This window comes from Pelmatolapia mariae, linkage group LG22, assembly GCF_036321145.2.
Source record: "Pelmatolapia mariae isolate MD_Pm_ZW linkage group LG22, Pm_UMD_F_2, whole genome shotgun sequence".
NCBI lineage: Eukaryota > Metazoa > Chordata > Actinopteri > Cichliformes > Cichlidae > Pelmatolapia > Pelmatolapia mariae.
In genome coordinates this window covers 6,198,015-6,211,134 of record NC_086245.2, presented here as the reverse complement: position 1 = coordinate 6,211,134, position 13,120 = coordinate 6,198,015, and the positions used below count along the sequence as shown (strand labels likewise).

Sequence of the window (13,120 nt, the reverse complement as noted above, 5' to 3'; positions counted from 1 at the left end):
ATCATGCGGCCACTCAACTAATCTTAAAGGCTCATAAAAGAAAAAGTTTATGACAAAGTTAAATGTATTGAGTCTGTCAAAACTAAAAACAAAACTACGATAAAATAAAAAAGGAAACACAAATTGTCCTCGTTTTTTTCCAAAAATGGTGACAATTTTTGTTTTGCCCATTCTGCAAATTCTGTCAAATTCATGCCCGATCTGGGTCACCCTCGTTGAGATGCTGCAGTACCTGGAGTTTGTAAGGGTGCCATTTGTGAGTAGCTAATATGCGCCGAAGGGATGTTCGACTAATGCCACTCTCCAGTGACATGCGGCGAGTGCTACGCTGTGGGCTCTTGCTGAATGAAGCTAGGACAGCCACTGATGTTTCTTTATTAGTGACAGTTTTCTTGTGTCCACATTTTGGCAAATTCAACACTGAACCAGTTTCACGAAACTTAGCAAGCAGTTTGCTAACTGTATCATGGGAGATGGGTGGTCTCGTAGGGTGTCTTGCATTGAAATCTGCTGCAATGACCCGGTTACTGCGTTCACCAGATATCAACACAATTTCGATCCGCTCCTCACGTGTTAACTTCTTTGACATGTCGATGGCTGTGAATACAGAGAAACTTGTAAATAACTCATGAAAGAATAAAGTTACGTTGAAACCAAGCACACCATTGTTTTTCTTGTGACATTACCAATAAGTTTGATGTGTCACATGGCCCTCTTCCTATTGAAAAAACAAAAGTTGTATCCAAGATGGCCGACTTCTAAATGGCCACCATGGTCACCACCCATCTTGAGGAGTTTGTCCCCTCACATATACTAATGTGCCACAAACAGGACTTTAATATCACCAACCATTCCCATTTTATTACGGTGTATCCATATAAATGGCCCACCCTGTACTCTGTGTTTGTGCTCTAGTGACATTTTATTAGGCAATGTTTTCACTCTAAAGGGAGCCTAACAACACAGAGACACAATAGAAACAATAGAAACTTTAAACTACAAAAAGTCTGAGCAGCATGATTCATAAACTAAACATATTTCTGTGTGGAAGCAAAGGCAGAAACACCCGGCCTCTCTCCCCGCCTCCTTATTTCATCACATTTGGCAGACTTTACTTTCAGTTCTGCTGATAACATCAGTGAGTCGTTTTAACCCAGATATTAGTGACGCTGGCACTGAGGATGGCTTTCATTGGCTCGATGATGCAGCTTTGACCTCAGCTTTGGGTCTCCATGCAGACCCACATAGATAATAAGATATTAGCTGTTAGATTATCGAGAGGTCACCATGAAACCGTTTCTTTTTCTGTTTCTCCTGGAAATACACGGCACGGTGGGATGTGAGTTAGACATTTATATCACTTACTGTAAAGTTTTTTAAACTTTGTTTTGCTAGAAGGACACATTTAAGATTATTTTTTAAAAAAGCTGTTAATAGGTGCATTTGCCCATGTTTAAATAAAAGCCATTAATATCTCTGCTAGTTCTGGGGAAATGCTTCAGGAAGCTTGATTAGCATCACTTTGAAGTCACAAACACCAAACAGGTTTGTGAGTTTCATTTAACGTATCAGTGACACCAAAGGACTTCCTGATTCCTGCAAAGCTCAGGGTGTGCCAGCAACATCACTAACAGTGTAACATGATCCATTACTCATCATCTTTTATTAATCACATCAATTTAGACTCTCAAAATAAAGTTGAACAAAAATACAATCTGATATTTTATAATTTTACAACATTTGAAAAGAGCCAATAATGAGTTATTGATTATTTGATTCATAATTACATCGGTATTAGTCTCAAACATGGTAAAAAACCTTTGTGTTGGACTGTGCCATAGTTTTTGTTTTGTTTATAAAAACTGCCCTTAATTCAGCACTATTAGAATGATAATAGGATGATTAGCTGAAATATGAACTGTATGCGCTGTTTTTGTTGAGTCTAAAAGCTGAAACAGTAATTTTTTCTTTCAGCGACTCACTCTCTGAGATATTTCTACACTTCTTCCTCTGGAGTCTCAAACTTTCCAGAGTTTGTAGCTGTTGGTTTGGTTGATGAAGTTCAGATGATTCACTATGACAGCAACACACAGAAAGCAGAGTTTAAGCAGCAGTGGATGGAGAAAGCTGCAGAAGATGATCCACAGTATTTGTCCCGCCAGACTAACAGGCTCATGAACAGCCAGCAGGTCTTTAAAGGCAACATCGACACTTTGAAGCAGCGATTCAACCAAACTGGAGGTTTGTTTCTCTTTCACTTTTTTACTCATAAAATGAATCTTTTTATTAACCCAGCTGCTGACACTGGATAAAATCTCTCCAGGTTTTAAAGACCTTTGTTGTTACAGACTAGACTTGTAGTCAAGACCGCCTAAACCAAGACCAAGACAAAGTCAAGACGAGACTGAGACCGAGACAAAAAAGTCTTTACACTGTCGCTTCACTCACCCTCTCTCATTTTTCACATAATGATATTATCCTATATCCTCGCATGTGATTGGCCACAATATGGAGGGATTGGAGCATAGCTGAACCACTGTGTGAGAGCTGAGCAGCGAAAGGAAATTAAGTGAGGAGCCGGCTCTCGCTCAATGGGAGTCGACTCTTCTGATTCACTACAAAACACTGTCTCAGCACGGCTCTTAGGGCTGATGCTTTTGTGCACGACACATTATTGAATGTTATGTTGTGTGTCATGGGTACACAATCACGATGTCGATCTGAGACAGCAAGACCGAGACAGCGAGACCAAGACCATGTAAAAGTGGTCTTGAGACCGGTCTCGAGACATCCAACTCTATTACAGACACAAGCTAGCTTGTTAGAGCCCTTAATGGAAGCTTAACCAGCCAAATTTAAAAAGCTGATTATGTGTATTTATGTAGTTTTTTTGAAGCTCTTCAACCAAACTCTCTCATCTGTGGGCAAATATCAACTATTTTCTACCCCTCTTGGTTTCAGGTGTTCACATTAACCAGATGATGTACGGCTGTGAATGGGAAGATGAAACGGCTGAAGTTAACGGATATCATCTGTATGGCTATGATGGAGAAGACTTCATATCATTTGACCTGAGGACAGAATCATGGGTCGCTCCAGTAATGCAGGCTGTAATCACCAAACACAAGTGGGACAGTGACAGATCTCTTTCAGGTGATCTGAAGAACTATCACACCAAGCTTTGTCCTGAGTGGCTGAAGAAGTACGTGAACTATGGGAGGAGCTCTCTGATGAGGACAGGTAAAATCACATGACCTGATTTATAGTAATACTTTTAATTAACAGGCCACATCCTGATCTTCTCATACATTTATTACCACTTTATCACATTTATGCTTTTCATTTTTCCCAGTTTCTGTTTATTTTACTTTTCTAATCACCATCACTGCAGCTTTTTACAGCACTCACTTCACTCAGTTGTGTACTTCTTGTAATTCCACCATTTTCTTAATTATTCTTTAAATGGCATTTATGTAAATTTGTGTGTCTAAAACATTCAAAATACATCAAATGGAAATGGTAAACTCAGTATGCTGTTATGAACTGTGATTTTTGATTTATTTTTTTCATTTTTTAAATTCCCTAGAGCTTCCATCAGTGTCTCTCCTCCAGAAGTCTTCCTCCTCTCCAGTCACCTGCCACGCTACAGGTTTCTATCCTAACAGAGCCGAGATGGTTTGGAGGAAAGACGGAGTGGAGCTTCATGAAGGTGTGAACAAAGGAGAGATCCTCCCCAACAATGACGGGACCTTCCAGATGAGTGTTGACCTGGAAGTTTCATCAATCAAATCTGAAGTCTGGCACAGATACAGATGTGTGTTTCAGCTCTCTGGTGTGAACGAGGACATCGTCATGAAACTGGGTAAAGCAGCGATCAGGACCAATGAGGGTAAGATTGGAAAAAGAAGAGAGTAAAACTTTTATAAATACACCTTTATTTGATCTTATTTGGGTTTTCCATTTGGCTCCATGTGAAAGGAGGAAACTGGAAGAAGCCCTTTTCACACATGCTTAGAAAAAAAAAAACAGGCGTTTGATAGAGATTAGGGAGCAACAGGACTAATCATTCAGTACTTGATCTTAATAATGGAGGATGTAGGAGTGAAAAAAAAAACAACAAAAAAAACTTTAATTTTTGGGCTTTAGTACAAAGTTAAACTGCTGATTCAAAACTTTCAACAAAAATCTAAAAAAGGCAACAAACTGGTAAATCTAAAATACTCTAAGAGAAATCACACGAGGGAAGACAAACAGACACTAAAACAAAGACTGAAGGGAGAGGAGAGTGTTTATAAACACATGAGGTAATCAGAGAACGGGAAACAGGAGGGTGATGAGACACAGCTGACGTAAAACTAAACGGATGAAACACTGAGTGAACTTAACGCAGGGACAGAAACAGAGACCCTTAAAGGACCAATAACACTCTGTGACTACAACACTAACAAGAACTAAAACACAAACAAGTCTGAAGGATCCACTAACACAGCACAGATGAAAATAAAGATCAGACAATAAACAGAGCAAAGGGAGCCCTCAGCAATCACACAAGAGCAAATAAAGAAAAAATAAACACAGCAGCAGGCCTGAGGATCACACACAGCTCAGATTACACTGATCTTCATCTTTCATCATCATCACTGGGAGGTAAAAACTAGAAACTTTAATTTTAATGTGGTTTTAGTGACCCTGATTTTTTTTCTGGTTTTATGTGGTCTGTTTATAACATGGAAGAATCAAACCTGCTGTGATACTGTGTTCATTCATCTGTTGTTTATAACTGGCTCAGTGTAACTGCTAAACTTCAAACTGTAATACAGTTTGGTTATTCACTAATCTACATTAAAACATTGTGTAGTTTAGTTCCTGTGGTGTTTTTTAGATAAAGGACTGGTGTGGTTTTAATGAACGTTGGTCCAACAGTGAGATGAACTACAGTATGGAAATGTGTTGGTTTCAGGTTCTTCAGTCTTCCCTGCTGGTGTTGTTATCCGGATTATGGGAATACTGCTCCTGCTGACACTCTGCTTCTCTGGAATCTTAATCTGGAGGAGAAAATATAAAGGTGAGAAATGTGAAACACATTTACCTTCAACATGTTGCCAACATTTTGATGTTTATGCTCTTATAATTTGATGTGTTTCATGTCTGTTACTTCCCATGTGATAAAGTTCATAAAGTGTAAATATTTGATATTTAATGAGCTGAAATGTTTCATGCAAGTGGTGCAAATGGCTAGTTTTTTCTCAAGTGCTTCATATGTTCTGAATAAATAACTGTATTACTGTCTGTTTTTTCAGAGCTGTACTGACAGTAAGTATTTTACATGTTCAAACTGGATTTAAAAAAACAATTCTCAAATTTAAATGCTTATTTGAATTGTTTGAGACTTAAGATGTTTAAAAGATTTCTCTGTGTGTGATTCAGTGCAGCTTTAGAAAGAATTGCTCATCTCAGCTTTGCATGAAGAGAGCCTCTCCCAGAATTCACCTGCTTTCTGCATACATGCTACTACTGCACATTCACCTAATGTATATATTATATATAATGTTCTTCCTCTACCTTTCTGCTGCAACAAGATGGAGAAACTGAAAATAATACAAAAAGTTATTTGGTTTTAATTTAAAAGTCAAATTCAGTTTACATAGTTACAAGTGTTTGCACTGCGAACCTTTAGTTTTACTGTAGTAGCTCTCAGACAAAGACTTTGAAAAAAAATTAGTTTCTCCTCCTCAGTTAAGGTCAAAAAATTCTTGTTTTTAATTAGTATTCAGTTGTAAACACTCTCTCTCACTCACTACACACACACACACACACACACTGTGTCATTGAAAAATTAAAGTAATTAAACAAGCAGCAGACTTTGATTTGCTCACATACAATGATGCTGATGTATAACGTAGTGATGGGATTTCCGGCTCTTTTTAGTGAGCAGAGCCGAAAGAGCCGGTTCTCTAAAAAGAACCGGCTCTTTCGGCTCGCAACTGGCTCTTCAGGTTGTTTTGTTGCTTTAATTAATTTATTATTAACAACAATATAAAATTATGCAAAAAAAACATGGTTTTATTTATATATGTTTATATATAAATATATACGGTGGCCCCTAGAGACAAAGCATGTACAAACTCCAAAACACATTTCTAGCGTTAACTGAACTTCCAAAACAGAGCTACCTAGATCACTTAAATTACACAATTGAAAGCATATGTGTATTGTTTGTGTATTTATACACAAGCACTCATATATATTCAAAATATTAAAAAAAAAATGTTCATTTAGCTGTTACTACCAAACACCAAATCCGGTCGTTGGTACTTCCTGGCTTGTGTAGCCACTAGGTAACAAAAGCTCAACACTGCGCCTAGCATCCTGGAGCACTTCTGTTCTGTTTTTGTACGTGTTTTGGAGTTTGTACGTGCTTTGTCTCTAGGGGCCACTGTAAATATACTTTTATTTATTCACTTCACATAAAATGTAATAAATAAATCATATAATATAAAAACCAACTATTTACATTTCAACTTTTAACCATTTAAATTTTCAGCGTTTTCCTTTTAAACAAATTCAAAGTGAAACAACACAAAACACTGCAAACCACAACACAATTAAATATAAATTAAAATATGAAAACAAAAACAAGATGCACATTCTCTGTCGTATGGGCCTGCATGAATAAACTTTCTGAATCCTTTATCTGAAAATAGTTGTGGATGATTACTATACCTTTCTAATGTGACGTTGTTGTCCCTGGCTCTCTTTCGCTCTCCCGCTCTGTTCCTGTGCTACTGCGAGTGTAACTACCGCCCCTCCCCCCTCTGCCCAGCGCAAAGCACAAGGCTCGTGCGGAGTGAAGCGGAAAAAAAGTGCGAGAGAGAGGGTGAGAGAAAGAAAAAAAAAAAAATAACCCGACCTCCCAATCCGGTTTTTAAGTGATGACGTGACGAATCCTACTACTAAAGTAGTCTGCGTTTAATATGGCTTTTGTGTTGTTAACATGTTTAATGTTTTGTATTTTCTTCTATTTAATCTCAAAAAGCTCATAAAACAGTGATCACTGTTGACCTCCCTCGGCTTTTATTACCGCTAATCATTTTAAGCTCAGTTTTTAAAACCTTAGATGTAACTACAGCCCAGCCCATGCAGCAGTATATGAACGACTAACCTCGTATTGTGGATGGATTATATCAGTTGTTCTCCTGGCTGAAGTTTGGTCCGTTTACAGCATCCTGCCATGCCATTGCATTTGCTCCTGACCACCGAGAATCCTCACGTTAACTTTTATCGAGTGGAAAAAAAGTTAGCGTGTTTATATTATGCTAACATAGCTGTGTCGCTAGCGGTCACCTAGCACATCATTATATACCAGCTAGCCAAACTTCAGTAACCCTACAAACGTCACTTCTGTTTAGTTTTCTGTCTTCGTTTATGTCGGAAGTGATAGCAGAGTTGTACGTTTTAATTTGTTTCCCATATCCCTCAGTCAGGACATGCTATATTGTATTTAGATGGAAGCTAGCGAGCTAACGTCCTGCTAACTTCTAACTCCGTTAAATGTCATAAATTCCGTTTTCATGGATGCCTGGATGTTAAACTCAATTGTTACACCTGGTAGAGCAGAACGCTGATCATTTTAGTAAAGACGAACTACTTTAGACAGTTTTCCAACTCTCGGTAATGCCATAGTGATCATTTGATTTATGGACCTGCAGCGGAGTTTAAGCCCAGACACGGCTAGTGACGTCAGACTTAAAGACCGGATAAGGAGCCTCCATGATTGAGTGTAAATATTCTCATAATAATCTGTAAATATTCAAAAGCTGTCCAGCTGTGAACTTGTAATATAAATGTTTTATGGTTTTCATCTGTTCATCTTAAAGTTTCATAAATAAAATGCTTTTTTTAAAGGATTATTAAGTCATAGTTTCATATTTTTTTACATAATAACATGACCTGGTTTGCCTTCATGATTTTCTGTCAGAAATGAAATTAGAGGAGAAACCGATCCGAATGGGAACAAGGTTTCTGTTGATGAGTGGACACATGGGACAGAATTTTTCTTTCCCTCCCACATAATGACACCAATCATTGAGCCAATCCTCAAGAACTGTAGACTTTTATTTTCAGTCATTTCAAATTTATTTCCGGGAATATTTTTTTGAAAAAACATTTGAGTTCTTTTGTGTAGATGAGGTTTACTGGTTACAGTCTTCAACATTTCGCTGATAACATCCCCACTGTCCTGGTTTAATTAAGTCAAAATCAATTTCAGTATTTTAAATTCATCCTATTTCATATACAAGAGTAACAGAGAGGGATTTATTGACCTTTGAAGAGATCCTCCTCTTTTCTCTGAGATAAACCACAGATAATAAACTCTCTCCTTACTACGTAAACACTAGCACAGTATGAGGGAAATTTAGATTCTGATACAGGAATGAAAGTGCTTGGAGCAAAGTGTCAACCATCTTGGGTTGTTGGAACACTTGATGTCTGTATATCTTACAGCAGATATCCAAGGGATCCTTAATTTTTGTAACATCAGACACAACTGCTTTGATTCTGCTTCCAATCTGTCCAAGAGTCAACAAGATATTCAGCATTTTCCTGTCGGTAAGGATGAACTTCGTGGGGCGATTACGTCACTGACATAACTAAGTCAATCAGAAGAGAGTACTACATCCTACCCTCCTACTCCCGATGAAATAACCTCTAAGCTAAGTGGCACAACAGTGTTCTCCTCCCTTGATGCTGCAAGTGAATTCCTCTGATTCCTGACAGCTGTGAACTGACAACATTCATAGCATTGTTTGGCAGGTACTGCTTTAACAGGCTACCTTTCAGCATAACAAGTACGCCAGAGATCTCCCAGCAGGATATGCTGGAGAATCTAGAGGAGTGTGGCAGGAATAAGGACCCAAACACCTGGTATTGCACTTTGAAAGGTGTTTACTTGCATAGAATCCCACAAGTTTTCTCTGCGTAGCTTTCCAGCTGCATCCATCCACTCTGCACACCGCTCACTCTCCCATCAGGTCCAAACATCCTACTCAAATAGGGGAGACATGATTAGATGAGGGCCCCTGACACCACCCCCTGAACTCACTGCTCCACCCCTCCCCTGCAGCTGAGCCACAAACCACACCCTGTTACAAGGGGCTTGAGGTAGTAGAGGGATATGACATCCTGGTTTATGAGGCCACCATAGAACAACATGATGCCTGACTTGAAAAGGTGCTGCATTGGATTCATATAGACATGGTCAGCGTACTGGACAGATACATCCCTGCTCTCCCTGCAGTAGATCACCCCTTTTACAAGCTACTAAAGATTAAGCAAGTCTGGACCTGGAACATCCCCAGCAGTCAGCTTTTTTTTTTTTTTTACACACACACACACACACACACACACACACACAAAGAGAGAGAGAGGGAGAGAGAGAGAGAGAGAGAGACACACACACATAGATACAGTAAACATATATATACTGGACAAAGGGGCAGTACCAACGTCATATATGTACTTCATTTTGGAACTTTTACGACTACACTACTACTGTTCTGTACTGTGTATAATTTAAGGCTATTTCCTGTTAATATATCTCACAAAATGTCTAAATATTGTGACCACACTGTTTCACACAGTATTAAAGGAACTATTTTATCGTGATTGCTCCAACTTCTTCACAGACATTTAACTTTTCAAAATGAATAAAGGTTTTGATTGAGTTGCATGTTAACTATAGTTCTAGAAAACCCAAAAAGTTGATTCTGTTCAAGTGGATGTAGCATTTTCAGTGGGAGAAACGTTTCGTCACTCATCAAAGTGACTTCTTCAGATCTTCTTCGAGATGAATGGTCTTTGATCAGTGGTCAAGGAATTGACCTCCCAGCCCATTGTTCATTCAGTGGGCTGGTTTCAGTTATTGTGCAAATGTACTGTTTATAAGATTGGGGAAACCTGCAGTCAGCTGAGACTGAAGAAGTCACTTGGATGAGTGACGAAACGTTTCTCCCACAAAACGCTACATCCAGATGAACAGAATCAACATTTTGGGATTTGCTTATCTGGATGATTGAGCATGCATCAAGACAGTTTTTGGAAAATGGTTATTCATGTTTGAAAATTTCAAATATGTTGTGAGAAATGTGCCAAACTGAAAAAAAGCTGTAACAATCACGGAATTGGTCAGCAGGGGGCGCTGTGACACTGTTTATGCCTGTATAACAGCGACTAACTATCAATGAGCACGAAGTGCTTCATTCAAACACAGTTCAGACCCTAATGTTAACATGAGATGTAAGACAGTGTTGCTTTGTTTTTTCGTAACTGTAACATTCACATTAATTTTAAATTAAACTGTACAAAAATTATAAAATGATTCAGAGCTGATAAATGAGAACTTATAGACTGTACCAAAGAAAAAGCAAATTAAGAATAAAACATAATCAAATGTCAAATATCAACAGTGGTTTCAATTATCTTTTCAGTCAAGGAGTTTTCAGCCTGCTCAGCTCTCCAGCATTTCTAACACATCAGCATTAAACCAGGAAAGAGCTGCTGTTTGTGTTTAAGTACATGTTTTGACTCTGTGTTTGGTTTTATGTCTTTGGATTTTGATTAAATTTCTCTGAACAGGTGTTGTTCAGAGAATGTATGGCTGTGAATGGGATAATGAAACTGGAAAGGTTAAAGGTTATGATCAGCATGGCTATGATGGAGAAGACTTTGTGGCGCTTGACCTGGACACAGAGACGTGGATCGCTCCAACACCTCAGGCTGTCACCACCAAAATGAAGTGGGATAAGAACAGGGCTCTGATTGCTCAGAAAAAGAACTACCTCACCCAGGAGTGTCCTGAGTGGCTGAAGAAGTATGTGAACTATGGGAGGAGCTCTCTGATGAAAAACAGGTGAAATCATATAACCTGCTGTTTTGTGGCCACTAAACCATCACATAAAAGCATTGCAAACCCCCCTCCCTTCAGAAACCATTAATGTGCCTCAGTTGTATTAAACTTGCTCTTTCTCTAATTTCCACTCACACATTGACACTTGCCTCCTACCTTTCTCCTGATTTCTCTGTCACTCTTACATATTAATTACAATTATTTTTCTCATATTTTCCTTTTGCCCCAATTTTGTCTTGCCCAGTTTATCCACCACCTAAACTCTGACCTTTCTAACCAGTCTCTCCCAACCTCCATGTCATGACATTTGCTAATAGGCTTATTAAAAGACTTAACTAAGGCTTTAAAATTAGAGTACAAATACTAATTACAACTAATTACTATTTCTATCGTTACAATGCTGTTGCTGTTACTCTGGAGAAAATGCACTGCGGACACAATCGAACAAGTGCTGCTGATTGGCTGAGAAAGAATAAACTAATCATGTTCAACTAATCACATGACCAATTTAAGATAACATAGCAACAAGATGCTATATACCATGTTTTAATTTGTGTTAATATTCCACGTAAAACCAGAGTCATGATTTAAAAAAAAAACTATACGCAGTTTTTTTCCTGAATAGTTTCGTCACGTTTACTGTGCAGCAAGTACTCTCTGCTTATGACCAAAAAATTAAAAAACAAAACAAAACAAAAAACAGCCCTTTCGTGTTGGTGGAAAAATGCACCATGTCGACCAATCCAAAATGATATGGCAACATGACATTTGGTTTTTTAGGAAGAGGGGGAAGTTTTAGGAGTGACAGGGAGAGAGAGAGACTTTTGAGATGTGAGAGATTTGTGACATTGTGCATATTTGCATTTCAAGTTGTGAAAATGATTTGTTAATTTGTGGTTGTTACAGTAAAAAATGTAACTTTTTTTCTACTCGGATTTTATGTTTTTGTTTGATTTTTAAGTCAATCGTGTTAATACAGTACAGTGCCAAAATGAAAAGCGTTGTGAGCTCACTGCTTCACCCCTCCTCTGCAGCAGGACCAAGACCACACCTCCACCACAGTTACTTTTCCTAGTAGTTAATTACTTTAGAATATTGTAATTCAGTTAATAACTCAGTTACCTTTTTGAAGAAGTAACTAGTAACTATAACTAATTACTTATTGAAAGTAACTTGCCCAACACTGCTAAATAGTGATATAGCATCTATCTTCTCTTCTCTCCAGTTCTTCCCTCACTGTCTCTCCTCCAGAAGACTCCCTCCTCTCCGGTCACCTGTCACGCTACAGGTTTCAATCCTAACAGAGCTGAATTGGTTTGGAGGAAAGATGGAGTGGAGCTTCATGAGGGTGTGAACAAAGGAGAGATCCTTCCCATCAATGATGGCAACTTTCAGATGAGTGTTAATCTGGATCTTTCATCAGTCAGACCTGAAGACTGGCAGAGGTACAACTGTGTGTTTCAGTTCTCTGGTGTGAACGAGGACATCGTTACCAAACTGGACAAAGCCATGATCCGGACCAACAAGGGTAAAAGTGATAGAGGTAGGAAACACGGATGTAGTTTACTGTAAAAACCGTGCAGTTCATGGGATTTTATTTGAGTTTGATGAAATTCCTCCCCAGTTGTATACAGGGTTATGAAATTTCTCAAACTGATACTGATTTGTTAAATATTGCCATTCAAAGTTTCGAGCGCTTTGATTCAAATTATTGTCCAGTTTGCTGTCTTTTCACAGTTTGTTTGAATTTGCGAGCATCTTTTTTTTCTTGTATTCTTATCTCATTGGCAAACTGATGTTTGTCTCTTTTAACGTGTTTCATTTGTTCAGGTTATGATTTATTTGTTGTTGTCTGCAGGAAAGTCCCTTGCAATCCTGATCACCATTGCAACGCTTGTTCTTGCTGTAATTACTTTCATTGTCTACAAAAAGAGAACAGGTGAGAGACAAAAACAGAAATCCCTTTTACTTGATACTTTATCCAAAACAGATCCATAAGAATAGGAGCTGCATGACAATGCGAGCAAAGATATGATGTATAACATTTTATAAATGTATCAAGTGAAATTATTTTTTCCTTGTAATTCAGAAAAACATCCCCCATCTCGTAAGTAAAACTTGTTTCTATTCTGTTTTCTAACTAACAATGTGTTTGTGACTTCTATAGCTGTAGAGAACACTGAGATACAGGAGCAAGTGATTCCTAAAGCCTAA

The 13,120-nt window shown here is 38.2% G+C and overlaps 1 protein-coding gene across 1 annotated transcript; it reads left to right on the top strand.

Moving 5' to 3' along the window:
- The first annotated feature begins 1,266 nt into the window (after positions 1-1,266).
- LOC135932922 (DLA class I histocompatibility antigen, A9/A9 alpha chain-like) lies at positions 1,267-13,120 on the top strand. Its single transcript, XM_065470737.1, has 8 exons — positions 1,267-1,339; positions 1,975-2,241; positions 2,962-2,983; positions 10,649-10,909; positions 12,109-12,440; positions 12,765-12,845; positions 12,996-13,013; positions 13,074-13,120. The coding sequence occupies exons 1-8, from the start codon at positions 1,288-1,290 to the stop codon at positions 13,118-13,120; spliced, it is 1,080 nt and encodes a 359-aa protein (XP_065326809.1). The 5' UTR covers positions 1,267-1,287.